This window comes from Crassostrea angulata, chromosome 2, assembly GCF_025612915.1.
Source record: "Crassostrea angulata isolate pt1a10 chromosome 2, ASM2561291v2, whole genome shotgun sequence".
NCBI lineage: Eukaryota > Metazoa > Mollusca > Bivalvia > Ostreida > Ostreidae > Magallana > Magallana angulata.
In genome coordinates this window covers 30,246,461-30,265,048 of record NC_069112.1, presented here as the reverse complement: position 1 = coordinate 30,265,048, position 18,588 = coordinate 30,246,461, and the positions used below count along the sequence as shown (strand labels likewise).

General features: G+C 31.5%; 1 protein-coding gene across 6 annotated transcripts in view; it reads right to left on the bottom strand.

The window, feature by feature from the left end:
* The window catches only part of LOC128171252 (uncharacterized), a 39,787-nt gene that overhangs the window by 3,257 nt on the left and 17,942 nt on the right, over nucleotides 1–18,588 (bottom strand). For 2 of the 6 annotated variants that reach the window (XM_052837005.1, XM_052837006.1), the window contains exons 2-3: nucleotides 18,141–18,300; nucleotides 17,339–17,959 (exon numbers count right to left, since the gene is read on the bottom strand). In XM_052837005.1, the coding sequence (XP_052692965.1) occupies nucleotides 17,409–17,959; nucleotides 18,141–18,300 (711 nt within the window). In that variant the 3' untranslated portion in view covers nucleotides 17,339–17,408. Of the gene's footprint in view, nucleotides 1–7,191; nucleotides 8,116–8,293; nucleotides 8,454–9,167; nucleotides 9,280–17,338; nucleotides 17,960–18,140; nucleotides 18,301–18,588 lie in introns of those variants that run through there. The other 4 variants (XM_052837009.1, XM_052837011.1, XM_052837010.1 and 1 more) reach the window with 4 other exon arrangements.

Sequence of the window (18,588 nt, the reverse complement as noted above, 5' to 3'; positions counted from 1 at the left end):
AAGAAAATTATAAAGGAATATTGTAATACGGACAGTGCAATAGAATAAATAAAATAACATCACGACATTATTACTATATCTCGTGTCTGTCAAAATTGACTCTGTCACGTCGGAGATTGCAGCTGTATTTAGATTTCACACGTTGAATTCATGACATGAATTATTATGTATAAAGTATACACATGTATATCTTCAGCACATTTGCAACTGACAATGACTTCGATCAATAGAAGGAACTAATGAGAAACGTAGGATTTATTTGTATTTTCTTATATAGTGCTTTATACAAAAACGTATGATTTTTTGTTATATTCAGAAGTGTCATTCTCAGTATATATACAAAAAGTAAGTATAATTATGTAATATGTAATATTAGCTCGTCCGAAAAATATTGACTGATCAATATTTTTTTTTTCAATATTGACCGGCTAGGAATAAAATCTAGAGAATATTTCCTCTCTTCCAATTAATCGCTTTTGATTTGTTGATTCGTAAACGGTGACGTAAAGATCAAGATAACTGTCACTAACACATGTTACGTTGTTTAATGAAAAAGCCCACGCATTTACTTGATTAATGACTTTGTAAAAATGATTGAGTAAACAGTTCACGTTGTAATTTTAAAACATTGAATAGTTTGCAGTTAGCCAAGTTCATAAGCAACGTTGCCAATTATTTTATAAAATCTTCTAGTAATGTGTTGCAATGAGGAATTTTGAAAATATATGAATATGTTTCTTGTGCATTAGCACGTTTATTATCACGTTTTTTTTGAGTGATTGAAGTACACTTCTAGACAATGTTTTTTTTTGTTCATAGTTCAACATTCACATATATATCAATATCGGTTTAGAATACTCTAAAAATCAAGCATGAACATCGTACGTTTTGTATTTGTACTCTTTGATTAACTACAGAAACCACTTATTCCTACAAAAAAAAATGTCAATTAAAAACAAAATTTAATTTTAAAAGCAAAGTATCTTCCCGTAACACAATCAGCAACAACATATAAATGTGTTTAAGTTTTCCTTATCACATAGGTACTCTTCAATGATTTTTATTCTTACTTTTGCTTATTTGTCTTGATATTGATCAGCTTGATGGTAAAATTGACAGGGGTCATTTGTGACCTGCCAGACTGTTTCGCACGGCCTAATAGGGTAACGATGACCAGGTGACTGGGGTTGTTCGTCAATTAAACCAGATGCTCTGAAGTGGTCGTTCCTCCCCAGCCGATGCGCTGCGCTCCGACCACAACTTATGGAACGACCCGTGTTTTGGATTCCAATGGCGAAGCCCACGGAAAAAGGAATACGTGTGGGAGTATAATAGATGTATCAGCTTGTGCTACAGAATGTATAAAACAGACAGAAGGCCAGTCTTCAACACACCACCAATGAGGAAGGTCCCCCTCTATCAATACTCCCGGCTTTCCCAGTGTTTGATATCGTTTGAAATGTCTTTAATTTCTCTTATTGCTGACTGTGAATCAAGGACAATTGTTAATCGTTGAAATATCGTTAGATATAATTGTGTTACTTTTTCTGATATCTTACACTTGTAAAACTAAAAGAATAGTAGTTTCTATTGAAATGATATTTGTATTTTGGTTAATACGTATTTAAGTAATGAAAAAAGATTTTAATCAGCTTTTATTTGCGCTTTCTTTTATATGTAAACACACATTGAATCAGTGTATCTTAAATCAACTAGAACTAAAAAAATTAAAAAACTAAATTAATGTCTACTATACTAAACGACATATCATTTGGCGGAATTACGCAAATAAATCCCTTCATGGGTTCTTCTATTACATATTCATATAAGCACTAATTCCGTGTTATGTCACATTGATAGAAGAAATATTCAAGACTGACAGCTAAACTTGAAAATGATAAAGTATGGATACTACAGTCATGAACCAAAATTTTACTTTTATTTTTTTTTTTCAAATTAAAAACCTGTTATATAGAAAAGGTCAAAAATCATAGATTTTTAAACAACAACGATCTTACATGTATTAGAAATAAAATGTACCAGCTGCTAAGCGAATATGAGTATGTGTTCCTCAGATAAAAGCAGAAAACTCAACACACCGTTTGAAGCATACAATGGTTTATTTTTAGGCTATAAATTAAACAAAATATTGAATAGAATCTTTGAATCACATATTATAGTATGGTTCATCAAAAAGTAATACATCTGTGTTCAACCATAACACATCTTATATTACACTAAAAAAGATTTTAGGTATATAAAAATTCGCAGGTAAAACAAAGCAATAAACATTAACAGATTCTGAGCTGAATTGCCTTTAAGATGGTGTTTGTATTCAGATATTGTATTTCCAGTAATAGTTTGCAACAATATCATCACGTAGACGGGAGGGATTCCAGTAGGAAACTTGGAATTGAAAGTCTGTAGTGGTAACTCCGTCAGCTTCCAATGCAGTATTGTTGAGAATGGTGTAAAAAGTATCTTTATCGTCGCTGTAATAGGTTTTGGCGTATTTGAAATCTTCAATATCTTGAACATTCAGCTCTTCTGTGGAATGTATCGTTGATGACCCCCACGGTTTGAACTTAAGAGTGAGCATGAAATACTTCTCAAATCCGTCTTCAACTGCACAATTCTTCACTGTAGCTTTGTATTGTGTTTGATTACCATTTTCAAGCTTTTCTATTCCAATTAGGCAATTGTTTATAGGAAATGTTGTTTGTGTGCGGGATTTTGAGTTTAGATCAATGAACACCGACAGGGTTTCTTTCTTGGGATTTGACTTTATGGTTAACATCCGGGAACCATACGGGCTGTTTTCATTGAAACTTTTCTCCCTTGTTGTCATTAGGGCTGAGAAAACGTTGTTTTCTCCTAAAAATATCAAAAACAATGTCTATCAAAAGTCATTTTGAAAATGTTATTAATTATTAATTTTACATATATATGCTAATTGATGATTTCAATCTTCTAGAAGTGCAGTCAAAAATGAAAACATTGACTTTTATATTCTTCGTAATCCTATTGTGTTTGGATTTTGAAATTGTTAACTCTAGTTACGTTTTATCACAAATTCGTTTTTTCCTTAACGCTCACATGCGCGTTTAACGCTTTAATGTCTATATGATTAAAAACATACAAATGGGGGGATTCTGCAAGTTCTGTCAAGAGATGTTATAATTAAATCTCAATTAAAATAAGTTATGTATCTTAATTTCAACCATCTCGTTTTAAATCTATTTTGTTAAATATGAAACCATTTCCATATCTCTTTATTAATATAACAGTTTTATTTTGATTAATTTTAACCGAATATGCATTCCATTTATCCAACCATTTACATGTCATATAATTTAATATAGTTATTAGATATAAACGAAAAGAAGCTTGCAAAAATTAAAGTTTACAAACCTTTGTTGACTTCAATTGACCTGCCTGTGAATTCAAACTCTGTATCAGCTGGGCCGTTGAAAGCGCCATTGTACACTCCGTCATGGGCGTCCAGTGAGTCGTTGATTGCCAGTTTTTGTAGCGCGGGCTTTCCGAGTCTTCGCACAATTTCAGCTCTCTTAAAAACAAAACAAATAAAATCAACATATACAGTGAGCTCACGCCTGTTCTTTTAAAACAATATAAATCCCATATCTTATTATTCAAATTTCATAGCATAGCATTGGAATCTCATACAATTGCATTGAAATCTCATACAATAGAATACAATCTCAGATTTTATCCTTTGTCATATCATGCTATTGCATACCATAGTATAACATACAAAGTGATAATAAATTGGTTTTAAACGTTTTCATTTGAAGAGATAAATGTTCACATTGCAGATTAGTGGTTAACTATGACTTCTTATCCTTTTACTTCGAAATGTTTGAAGCACTGCATAGGGAGGCGATTTTGTTTATCAATAAGACCTTCATTTTTTTCTAATACTATCAAATACATATATATAGCATTGCATCAAAGTCTCATACAATACCATTAAAATCGTATATCATAGCATAACATTGTGAAAAATATGCAAGAAATAACTGTTAAAAATATAGTTATGCTTTTTATATACCAACTAATTTCTATGGAGAATTATTATAACACACAAAATTGTAACGATTAGCAAATGTTTTTATTCATCATTAAGCCAGGAAAGAGAGGCGTTGATATCTTCTACTTCAATAAATATATGTTTTTAATATTAATCAACTATAACAAAACTTTAAAAAAACAAAACAACAACAAAAACCAACAAACACACACACTCTAAAAAAAATTAAAACAAAGAAGAATTTAAAAGCAGAATGTTTTTTTACGTTAAAATAAAAAAAAAAATGATACATATCAATATCATACAACTTACAGATTTATGGCTTGCAGTCAGTACAACAACTAGAAGAAGTTGTAAAAAGATATGGTTTGCCTCCATCATGTAGCTTTATGACTTTCTGAAATGAAAACAGCTTCACAACGTGAGAGTTACCACAAATATACGCAGTTCATGAATTAAGACAGAATAATTGCACAGATAAGCTTCACTGAAAATTTATTATTTTTCATTGATACCAAACATGATTATGAAATGAGGGTGCATTATTTTTCGAAGAGTCAGGCACCTTTTGTTTCAAGTATGAGAGCTGTGGATGAAAAAAGAAGTCAGATTTGCGCATAATTTGGCTGACCAGCGCCTTGTTCTTGATATCAAAAGAAAGGTATTTTTATTTTATTCAACAAATAGTTACCGTTCCTTAAATATTTGGGGAAAAATTCTTACAACAAAACAGAAATTACAGTATACAAACCTTTATTGACCTCCATTGATTGGCCTGATAAATGAAACTGTGTATCCGGGGGGGGGGGGGGGGGGGGGGGCAGTGTTTCTTTGATTTGGAAAAATAAAATAAAAAAATGCTTGTTAATTTAAACACAAGAAAAGATGTATGAAAATATCTCAAAAACAAAATCAGTCATCAAAATGCTGTTCTCAACTTCATAAAAATATATGTTTACAGAAATTTTAATTTTCCTTAAGCGAATAAGAAAAGAAAACATTGGTATGATTAACAGGTTTTGACAAAAATTTATTACTTGAGCGTTATATTACAGCAATATTTTAATATAAAAGAAATAACTTTTAATTCTAGAAAATAACTATTTTATCAGAAATAAATAATTCGCTCAACAATATCAAACCCAATAAAATACATTGTAATCATATTGCAATAATAATTTATAACGCGTTTATACGATTATTGAATAACTGTTTAGTATTTCAATCAAAAAAATTAAACTTTTACCCTGTAAAAGTAAAGAGTGTTTAAAAATTCAAAACTATCTCGAAATCTTATTTATATATTTATGAGAAACAACAATGGTATGATATATTTAATATATAAATATGTAATATTTCCTAGTAGAAAGCATGCACAGTTCCGCATCTACAAAAAAGAAAGGATATATAAATGAGAATTTGTTAAATTTGTACCGCTTTTGTTCGAAATCGTATGTTTTTAGAATCAAATCAAATCATAGCAATTCATTATCTTAAAGAATTAAATATGTAACACTTAACATATCAATTTTTAAAATTGTAAAATATAAGTTGAGAGATGCAGTATTAAATAAGCTAACAGAATGATATAGTTAACATCATAATTGATACATATAAAGCATTTCCATTCATACACACACACATATATGAATTTTATTTCATTTATTATCTACATTTTTTGGTTAAATTAATGACTTACATGTACTACAGATACCACTAGTTATGTCACAGACTTTGCATCCAATTCACGACTTACAATGAGCGCCATATTCACCAACTTCGCATCCTATAAAAACAATAGTTTTCCAACACTTAAGCTTACTTAACTGATCATTAAAGAACAGTCGAGAACTAAATTTATTTATTGTACTTATATTTTAATACTGACTTTGGACTGGTTTAGGCACATCTAATCATCAGTTCTATTATCCTCAGCGTTAGCAACACACTTGTCAACGAGTAACACAACAAATTATTACGAATTGTTACATGCACGTAAATAGTGCGTATACGGTTCGCCGTTTTAATCAAGTCAGTCCGATAGAAAATGAGTTACTTTTTTTTCTAAATTTAAACATTCAGTATGAATCGCGAAGGTTATGAATGGTTTTCTTTTGTTGTCAATTTCGTGGAGGTTGTCAATGGTTTTCTCGGGGTGTCAATTTCAACTGTTACCCTCTTAAACAGGCACGGTTTATATATTGACACATCAAAGTAAATTTATTCACACATTTATACACTGTTACGCTTAACTATAATTGAATACATAGCTTTATGGTAATAATATGCAGAGTATTGAATTGAATTTAATGCATTGATACCAAAAACTTCTATTGCACAGATCTCAAGAACAGCCCCTCTAATATGATCATCTTCAGGTGCGTCGTAGGTACTCTCTACAATGAGGTATCTTGCTGGCATAAATTTTCTACAAACATCTCTTGTTTTAATTCAGTTATCAATTATGGTTTTAAAGAACAAATGTTTACATTTCAGATACGTGGTCATCTTTTGGCTTTTTAAAAATACTTACTTCGAGCAATTTGAAGTTAAACTTTCATAGTATTATTCAATACCATATAAGTAAGTCTTACATTCAATTTCTCATTGCAACACATACAAATCTCCCAGCGTTGGATTCGATAATCATTAAAACTGCATTCCACGGCATACTAGCATTTAATTGTAAAATTTACAGGAATGTGTGAGATACATGTATCTTGACCAATCTGTGCACGTTTTGTTTAGAGTGTGTCGACGTGATCCAATATGTCTACACCTTTTTTTGCAAAGTGCGTTATAACAAACCCTTGTAACATGCGTTAAGATTTTTTGGACTTTCTATACTAAGTAGATATTTTTAGAATAAATGAAAAGTCAAAGTACAGAAGTACTGACGGGAGTTGATTTTATTGAGTATTCTTAGGCTAAAATCAACGATATTTGGCTTGGCAAGTACTTCCTTAGCTGTATTGGAATAATATGGCGCAATTTTTTTTCTAATATGAATCTTTTGGCTTGTCCAAGAAGAATTTCGATCCACGTGTATAATAAGGAAAACCTTACACATAGTCATTTAATTTCATGCAGAACATAAACACGTATAATTTATTTAAATTTCAGCTCATCTGAAATTTTCAGGTCAATTCAAATTTTCAAATCTTTCATATTTTTGCGTAAATAATTCATATGGATGTCATTTCGTGATATTTTTCTACAACATTTTATAAGGAAATAATAACACACACAAAGTCATTTTGTTTGACACAAAACATAAAAGTATATCGTTTATATAAAGTTTTAGGCCATTCAGGTCTTTAGTATTTCAGGTCTTTAGTATGTCTCGGTCCAAACACATTTCACTTCCGGTTTGCCAGAGTAACTGCATAGGAGAGTTGAATAAAATCAATTCCCAAAAAAGATCTGAATCAATCTACTACCACAAGAGAGAAAAACACAGTGATCTGAAGTATTTCAAACGTATAGGTACTGGTATTAAACAGCTTCTAAATTATGCTTTTAGATGATCTTATAATACCAACTGCGATTTATCGTCATGTCGTTTCCATAATAATCTGAGCTTGAAACATACAAAACAAAGCCAAAACTTTGGACAGTGATACCATCCGCTTCGATTGCAGGATAGTTCAGAATGGCATAGTATTCATTGTAACTGTCAGTTTTACGTACTGAATGGTAAGTGTCGAGGTATTTGTAATAACTGACAACATTTTCATTTTCAGTTTCATTCAGATGGCGTGTCGTTAGTTCTACAATGCGTGATTTATCGCGTATGTATGCAATAAAATACATGGACAAATTCCCCAAGTCCTCTCTGTCTGCAAATGATGATACTGTAGCTGTATATTTTGTTCGTTCTCCCATTGCATCCTTTTCTATCTGGACGTAGCAGGTGTTTTCAATAAAGCTTGTTTTAGTAAGGAGGTTGTAGTTAAAGTTTGGGTACATTGAAATGGTTTCTCCTTTTGATTTCGACCTTAAGGTTATCCTCCTGTTCATGTTGTCGTTATAATTCACCATTAAGGCTTTAAATTCATCTACATCTTTTAAAACAATAATAAAAAGAAGTCTATTAAAATGTTGATAAAATAGTCATGCTCCAACATTGTTTAGCTTTGGAAAAAAAAATGTTTGTCATTTTCCACAACAGTAATTAGAAAAGGAAAAAGTTGAATGATTTGTCAACAGTAAGCATTATTTTAACTGACTTCAGACAAATACCTTTGGTGACTTCCAGAGTGTCGCCGTTGAATTCAGTCTCTGTATCGGAAGGTCCAAGGAAAACAAGAACATACGCGGAGAAGCTTTGATTCAAAGGTTTAACAGTCAGACCCAGCGTTTGTATTGATGGTTGCTGGGGCATGCGAACGATTTTAGCAATCTAAAATAAGGAAATATGTGTAGTTTGGAATTTCAGTAATCTAAAATGTGGAAACATGGGATGTTTTGAATTATTATCACAAAAGGCAAAGTAATTTAACAAAGAAATTATTTATTGCAATCAGTTACTACCCATTTAATCCGAACTATCTGAACATCATCTTTGTTCTTATTTCTCATATTGACTGTCACAGATACACGTCTCTTATGATGGAGACATTTAATGTTAAATGTTTATGTTGTCAATTTCGTTCTTTTTTTTTAAACTATGACATAATTTTTAATACAGAAATCAAGCAAAAAAACATGTTTATTGTTACTATGTACAAGATATCGTTCCCTGTATTTTACGTGTTTACATTTTGCAGAGCTATATCTAAGTGATCACTGTACAATATATGTATACATATATAATTGTCCTTTAAAATTTACCAATTTGGAACCGTAATGAATTAAAATTTCACTAATAGTAATTTAAAAAACAAATTTGCTTAGCGATGGAATCTTTATTTAAAGGAAAAAAAATCAAATTTAGGGTTACTGGCAAACTTTCACCATGATTTTAACAAAGTCGATGTTTCAAATCAAATTGTTTTACATTGAACATACAAACTAGCTTTATAAAATGTGCGGCTGATCCATGACTAAATCAACCACGAACATTTAAAACTGAAGAAAATCGTACATAACGAATTGTAAATTATTAGAAACTTACACAGCTGTAGTTTGCAGACAAAATGGCCACTGTTATGGCGACATAAAACCATTTTAATGCCATCTTGATTTGCTGTGTCTTCAAAAACGTTTACAACTTTACACGGTTAAACACGCCTTCTTATATAAGCCAAATCATTTTATCTCATTATCCAATGACATTTAAACTATGGAATTAACTACCATCATTATTGCTATCTAAACGGTCATTTTGATGAGTTTCTCTCGCAATTTGAAAACTAAATAGGTGATTTATAATTTAACCACTGGCTTTGACCTCAGATAAAATTATCGGCTGTTTAGACAGACGAGATAGTTAAACGATGTGAGTAATTATTTAGAATCTGAAAAGTCAAAGGATGATAATTCCAAATGCATTTATTTAATTTCAATAAATAGCAGACAATTTTAACTTGAACTCGGCTCTAGTGGTCAACACACCGCGATGATACAGCTCTCAGTTACAAATATGTCACAAATCAAGTATGTTAAAAGATGATACAGCTCTCAGTTACAAATATTACACTAATCAAGTATGTTAAAAGAGTCTAGGTGTACATACGATATCGAATTTTAACAACTCATTTATTTCATTATTATATTTGCATTTTGTATAAATAAGCTGTAGGCCTACATTTTTCGTTTTTATTGGTGACTTGTGTAACAGAGATATATGCATGCAAATCTCATTAATTTAACTGTAGATTTAAGGAAAATGTACGTTTATGATACACCAAGCATGTTTAAAAAAGAAAAAACATTTTTCTTGCTCAGTAAATACTTTTCTATCTCTTTTGTTGTTGTTGCAACAATAGTACAACTCCTTCTTAGGGCACGTGTAGTGGGAGAAAGTTTTCACGGTAGGTACCACGTAAAACAGCTGACATGACGTCATATTTATAATAATAATATCAAACTACCCCTTCGGTTATGTTACAAAAGGAACAAGAAAACATATTGACGCAAACGTCAAATGGTTCGCTAAGAATATGATTGTTGTATGAATCATCAATGGTTGTTTACATAAAAAACATACCACAAAGATGAAAATTATAGCATTGAATCATGATTTTTTGAAGTATTCACTCTCATATCTGCAGCGGTGTGTGCATACAATTTGAGTAACGCGCGTTAGCGCGTTATGAAAATTTGTATGCACACACCGCTGCAGTTATGAGAGTGAATACTTCAAAAAGTCATGATTTAATGCTTATATTTACATTTTTTAACTTCTTGCCTTGTCTGCAAATGTTATTCATACCTTAAAATTCCTATTTTATCCTAAGGGTAAGTTTATATTAATGGAAGCGCCACAGAAACAGCCACAAGCGTGAACTTTATTTTTCGCTTGTGACGTTGCAGTTTACAGCGTTCAACGTTTGTGACGTCATAATAAAACTCGTCAATTTGACCTTTGACTTCTTGTTGATTTAGAGGCATTTGAAGATCACAGAATGTATATATAACGAATTGGCTGTACTAATTTTGATGGTAAATTTTAATATATTTTCAGCAACACGTTTTAAAGTTGAACATTTTACTATTTTTTATAAGAAGTGGGTTCGTTACTGTACGCATTACAAACGGTAATTGTATGATTATTGCCATAGTATGAAGTAATGGAGATCATACATATGATTTGAAAATAGAATATAAACAAATAGTTTTATTGATCAAAATATTCTTGCTCGGGTTCAAATGTGGAATGAGTTACGTAACTATATGCACAGCGCCGTTGACGATTCAGTTTGTGTGTACGAGCTCATTAATCAATAGAAAAGGTTGATGGTGGAATCGAAATTAAACTTCCCAAACGCAATGTGCCATTTTTGAAAAGTTGTGAATTTTTTTTTTGACATTTTTTCACCTTAATACTACAAAATCTCATGCCCAAGCCGAAGTTAAAATCGGGACGGGTTATGCACAGATGTTTTACAGATTAAATAGGCGTTTCATTGTCTTCCAGTCTACTTGCAGTATGACTGCTGTTCGTCTCTAAAGGAATTTTGTACAAAGAAAATAAAAACAAGTCTGAATTTGCCTTCTCGTTTGTCGGCTCTTTAGTTGATTAAACTGAATTTAAATTTTAAAAAATGCATTGTAAGCAAAATCTATAATAGATTATACGATTTGGAAGACTTATACATCATATAATATATATACAATTTTATCGATTGAAGAACAGAGTTAAATGTTAATGTTCATGTTTTCTGGCTTTGTTGGAATCAATTGGGGTGAATTACATTGTAAAATAATGCATTATATTACCATTACTTAATGAATTAGAGCATTAAATTACCATTATCATTACTTACTTTTCTTGAATAATGGATTACATTACCATTACATAAGTAAAGTAATGCATTACTGTTACTTTGTGAAAAGTAAATACGTTTTAAAAAAAGTAATTTAAAAACTAAATAAAGAGTTTTTTGAATTTTTTTTTTTTACAAAAAAAAAACATGCTTAAAATATTTACGAATTCATGTTCATGTTCACTATCAGGTTCAAATTTTATGACTTATACAAGATTGCTGTTGCACTTGTAGTTCTCAAAGTAAGGTTTGTCGCGTAACATTTACACGCTAATGGCGGAGTTGACAATTTCTGTTATTTATGTCTCTGATTTTCTGAGTATGATTTCTAATGAAAGGAACGGTTGTATCGTAATTCGTGTAGGTGATGCACAAAAAGTAGTAAGTGGCGAACGGATTTATTTTTACCTATTAATTCTGTATGAATCGCAAATGAAAAAAATCATGTCAGATAAGTCGGTCTTAAAAATCAAAATGGCGACCGTGACAAATCTTTTTATTGTCAAAGTTCTTGGAATTTTATTGCAAACAAAATATTTCTAACGTCAGGTGCTTGTGTTTGTTATCGGTATACAAATGTTCCCTTTGTTTGTTAATTCAGCAGTTTTAGAGGTTTCAGGGTTTTTATAAAACTTTTATTACGGATACCGTCCGACTTGTGGATTTTCCCTTGGATCACGAAATTGAATAAATCTAATGATTAACATTATCTACTTTGATAAAGCTGTTTGATTTTCCCGGTTAGTAGTAATTTTTAAAATTTTTCCTTGGGGTCTTATTTTACATAATATACCGTTGTGTCAAATTTCTACAATTATGAAGGCCGGGATTGAGTAAAATTTAAACAAAATATCAGACAATTGCAAAAAAGCCGAATTAACATAGATTGTAACAACTAATTCAAACTCATAAATTTTGGAAGCATATTAGAGGAAATCCAGGACAATTACAAATTCAAACTTTCAAGACCCCGCCTCTCAGTACTCTCAGTACTTTGAGTGTTCATTACATCCCAGATTTCTTTGTTTACCCTGGGAACTTTGAGGTAAGTACAATTCTCTGGCCTACCATACCGTTTAGCTATTTCACCCATGCTGTCTTTGCTAGACTAAACAGAAACAGTTGCATTTACAGCCTTAGCCAAACCAGTCCTTTTTTTTGGACCAGTAGCGTCCTCTGGCGTTAATTGTTGGATATCCCAATTATCAACAGAATTGACTTGATCTATGTTCCCAGTATTACTTGGAACTTCAAATGCATCTTTAAATGCTATTTGGGGATCAACACCTACATGGGATAAACTGTTAGGGGAATCAATATATAACTAAAATTAAAACCATCTATAGCATAAGCATTTCCATCCACCTGATTAAGACTAAAAAACTCTGTAGGTCTCGTAATAGTTGCACTTGGTTGATAATGACTACAACTTTGTTCCATAGCATTTTCATTATTGCTAAAACTGCCCGCCTTACATTGATCTATATTCGTCAATTTCTTAACAGATTCAGATAAACACGAAATAGACTTTAAAATCGATTCTATACCTAGTGTTGATATTAATGAGTCAATATCAAGACAGGGTTCGTTTTCCGCTGTCTTGTTTGTAACATGGCGTTTTTAGACGGTTTCGAGCTCGCCTCAGATGCTTTTCTTTTATCTCCAGACAGTACGGGACTTACCCTTCGTACTCTCGGACCTAGTTTGCATTTTGTCAGCATTATCGGGGATAACATCGTTGTCAAAATTATCATCCGTGTTCTCCCCTAGTGACAAAATAACATCCATATTCGACATAATTCTACCGGCCATTAAACAACCGAAGTGTCAACGTAACGGTAGAGAATACCTGTAAAATTATACAGGAAAGAGAACCACAACTACGTTCTTGGTATACACAACATAAGTTTGAATTTCTGGACTTCGTCCTAGAAACAAGATATTATATATCCTGTCAGGTAGTACACAGGTCTGAGTAAAATTTACGTTATGCCCGCTCAGGAAAAAGAATGATGCCGCACGAGGCACATCGGTTTATATAGGGGCGGTATATACAATGTTGTTACATGATTATACTCTATTGTTAAAATCTTTGAATTGAGATCGTGAATGGTATGCCTCGCTGAACTCGGGAAAGTAATGCTATATGATACCCTCGCAGAGCCGAAAGGCGATATGTAATAGAATGAGGGATTTACATGTATAACTTTGTTTGCAGTCGGGAAATTGTTTTTTCTAAATTTGGCATTTGAAAATTATGATTGCATTCGTGGCGTTACGGCATATATAGTTTTTTTCCTTTCTTAAACTGTGACCCTTCAGTGTGGCCCAAACTAACTCCATATAATCACGGTTCTGAATAAATTGAATACACACTATCTAAAGTTGTTTTCACTAGGTTGACATTACTTACTTACTATTGGTGTAAAAAGAAAGATTTTTAAAGATTTTTTCTCTTTACATTCTTAACTAAAACATTGAGACCCAATATGATCCCAATATACCCCTGGGGTCATGGTTTCCAACTCGAGTAAGCTAAAACCAATTAAATAATACAAGAGTAGATTAATGGGAGAAATATACTGATAATTTTTCCGATGTACCTACAGATCGATGACAGATCTTGTCATGTTTTTCTTTATAGTAAATAAATACATTGATTTACATAACCCTTTTATATCTTGTGCAATAACAAGCTGCGTAATATGACTTTGAAGGAGATATTATTTTCTAGTGGCAAAGCTAAATGTATATTTTTTGCATTTAATTTCATATACGGTTTTAACATGTCTTTCTACCATAGCAAAAGGAAGAGTACAAGTACATTTAATAAAGATAATTACTGTAGAAACACATATTTTCGTTGGGTCAAAATTTCGTTGTTTTTTAAACCAAATAAAATTCGTTGGCATTTAATTTCGTCACATCGTAATATCTTTGTATTCATTATTACTTTAGTTAAAAATTCGTCATGGATTTAATTTCGTTGATTTCTACTCCCAACGAAAATAACGAAATTAAATCCTCAACGAATATTTCTGCTTCTACAGTAATATGAATTGTAGCATGTTAAATCAATTTACAGGCTCATTGTTTAACTTTAAACTTTTGGTAGGAATGTTATAAATTTTGCTCCCTGTTTGAACTGATTTTCCATTGTATGATACATGTACATATAACGAGATTCAATATTGAACGTTGTAAAACACAATTGATACACTAAGTTCATCTTCAGTTAGAGATTGACATGTCTTCCACTTATCAGTGTATCATGAATAAAACTGATGTGTTCATGCTGCAAGTAAATAAAATCGAAGGGAAAAACTCACAATTACATACATCCCATGAGAACTTAATTTTTTACCTTTCATTATTAAATGGTGTAACAACCTGTTGTATTTATTTTTGCCACCGGTGAATTTTATTTGCCCATATAAGATGAAGTCGAAGTTTGGTCGTGTAAGGAAATAAATGTCCTGCAATATTGTTTATTTTTTGGCTACTTACCTTAAGATGCTGCAAGAATAACTGACACTTCTCATGTCTAGATATACCTTGATCAACTATTGCTAATCTTGTTGTTGTGTTCTTTGCAGATTTCTGGAACACTCTGCAACAAGTTAAACTAACATTTTGAAGAGACTTGACATAGAAGAAACATAGAAACATAGGCCATTAGAGTTAGACGACTTATAACATGATAGTACTTATTACAGGAGTTGTCAGTTCAATTAACCAAAAAAAAGTCAACATCATGCGTGAAGTATTTTTCAGCTGCAAGAACAACATCAAATGAATTTCAGAACTATCTTTAAAACCGATAAAGGAAATATCTCCATTCGCTCTTTTATTTCGCTTTCATAAAAAAATGTAAACGACTTTAATGTCAAATGAGATGCCATATCTTTGCCAAGAACCTAGTTATTGGAAAAAAGGATGTGTGATTATTGTCAAAATTTAATATTGCTCATTGAAAACTTCGTGGTTCTAAGCATATAAAGACAAACGCAGCAATGTAAAGGCCTTTCGATGCTAAAAAACGGCTGGGAAACGGTATTATTTCAATTATCGCAAAAATACTTTGAGCGGGAGTATTTAATAAAATCTATGTAACATTTATTGACACCGATGTTAAACATTGTATTTGATGCATTTTTGTGACGTCATATGTTCTTTGTAATCACGTGACGGGTAATATTGCAAATGATCTATTTAAATCGCATAGGTGTAGGTATTTAATGACATTAAATTATACATATTTTTAAGAAAAATCCTTTGTTAAGTCATATGCTTTGAAGTTCTTGCTTGGGAATAAAAAGATATTTCCTTTATGGAAGATAATTGTTGAAACATTCCACAAAATCACCAAAAGAATGCACATTTATACTATTGAAAAGTGATTTACAAAAAATTGGGGTAAATCCGTAGGTTTCCCAAACACAATTCACAATGGTACTTATGTACTCTACCAATTTTACGTAAAATATTCTAAAATTGTGTTGATCTTTCAACTGCGCCAAGCTGTTTTTACATGCATTACATTTTCTTCATTCAGTTTTTTACACTTAAAAGGGAAAGTCTCCAAACTACAAGTTTATTAATAGTCTTTTATTTAAAACGAAGTTTTAAAACTGTCGATTATTTGATACCGGTTTTTAATATGAGTGAATTCTGAACGTCTAGCATTAACGGCAGCATTTATGTAAAGGAAACATGCAATTTTATAGTGGTTTGCTGTAATTCACTTTTTACGTTATGATACTTTCCCTGAGAACTATCGACAGGAATGCAGATCGTGACGTCAAACATAATTATGACGTCATATCGTATGAAGTACAGACAAGTGACTTTCTACACATCGCTGTAAAATCCATCGGGAAGCCTTAACATGATCGGGAATTTCGTTTCTGTAATTATACTTCATTCTAAGGAGCAATAAATTATTGCTTTGCTGTTGTCCGTACGCCTATATGTCTATTCGTCTGTCGATCAGTCGTTTCACCAAAAGATTCTGTTCTTTTTCTTTGTAAATCTTGCAAATATTAAAATGAAATTTGGTAAAAAGTTATATCATAGGAATAACTGGGTCAAATTCAGTTTTGTGTTCAATCAAGCAATTTTGGAAAGAGTCATGCTCCTTACAGTTAGAAAAGTTTCTTTATTGCAGAAGCAGTTCATTTTCTTCGCAAGGGTTGCACATTTTGAAATGAAATTTGGTACACAGATTTATCTTAATAATATCTGATCAAGTTCTTTTCCAGGTATGATCAAGCAAGATTTGACAGATTTTTCCCCTTGGACTTTAAAAAACACAAAATTGTTTGCATTATACATTTATTTTCTTTGAAGATATTACATATATTGAGACATCTCTTGTTTTATTTTAGTTGTCAATTATTGTTTTAAAGAACAAATGTTACTATTTCAAATACGTTTTTGGGCTTTTGAAAATATTTAACTTCGAATATTTAGAAACTTTTAATCATACGAAAGCGATATTGTTTAACTTTCATACCATATCATGGAATACCATTTCATTCAGCCTTACACTAAATTTCTTAAAAATCTCCTAGTGTTGGATACGATAATCATTGAAATTGCATTCCACAGCATGAATTAAATTGTAAAATTTACATATATGCATGAGGACCAATCTGTGTACATTTTTTAGCGTGTGTCGACGTGATCCAATATGTCTACACCTTTTTAATTTTCCAAAATGCGTTGTAACATACCCTTATTACAGGCATTAAAATTTTTTGAACTTTCTATATTAAGTATATATTTTTGAATAAATAAAAAAAAATGATCTAAATCAATAAACTATATATAGTAGTACAAGAGAAACAACACAATGTTCTGAAGCATTATTTCGTTTATTTCAAAACTTATAGGTATTGGTATTGAACAGATTTCAAATTATGCTTTTAAACGATCTGATAATACCAACTGCGATTAATTGTCATGTCGTTTCCATAGTAATCTGAACTTGAAACATTCAAAACAAAGCCAAAACTTTCGACAGTGATACCATCTGCTTCGATCGCGGAATAGTTCAGAATCGAATAGTACTCACTGCAACTGTCAGTTTTACTTCCTGAATAGTAAGTGTCGAGGTATTTATAATAACTGACAACATTTTCATTTTCAGTTTCATTCAGATGGCGTGTCGATAATTGTACACGGGCGCCTGATCTATCGCGTATGTATGCAATAAAATATTTGGACAAATTCTCCAAGTCCTCTCTTTCTGCAAATGATGTTACTGTAGCTGTATATTTTGTGCGTTCTCCCATTGCATCCTTTTCTATCTTGACATAGCAGGTGTTTTCAATAAAGCTTGATTTAATAGGGAGGTTGTAGTTAAAGTTTGGATACATTGTAATTGTTTCTCCTTTTGATTTCGACTTTAAGGTTATTCTTCTATCCATGTTGGCATTATTGTTCACCATGTAGACCTCAAATTCATCTACATGTTCTAAAACAGTAATAAAAAGGAGTCTAAAGATGTGTTAATGAAAAAGACATGTTGCAACATTGTTTGGCTTTGGGGAAAAAATATAAATGTTTGTCATTTTCTAGAACAGTAATTAGAATAAATATAGTGCTAAATAATTTGTCAACAGTTGGTATTATTTTAAATGTCTGAAGACAAATACCTCTGGAGACTTCCAGGGTGTCGCCGTTGAATTTGATCTCTGTATCGGAAGGTCCAAAGAAAACAAGAACACACACAGAGAAGCTTTCATTCAAAGGTATAACAGACATTGCCACCGTAGATATTGTTGGCTGCAGGGGCATTCTAACAATTTCGGCAATCTAAAATAAGGAAATTTGTTTAGTTTTGAATTTTAGCAATCTAAAATATAGAACCATGTGATTGTTTGTAATTATCATCACCAAAGGCAAAGTAATTTGAAAAAAAAATTATATATTTCAATCAGTTACTACATCTACAACATGATATAGAAAAGGTCTAATTTGTACAGGCCTAGCTCTCATACCCAAGAACAAATGTATTGAATAAAAATTTAGTATTTAAAAATCTTTTTCATTGAACATGAACCCAATGATATAGGATAGGATAGGATTATTTTGTCAATTTTC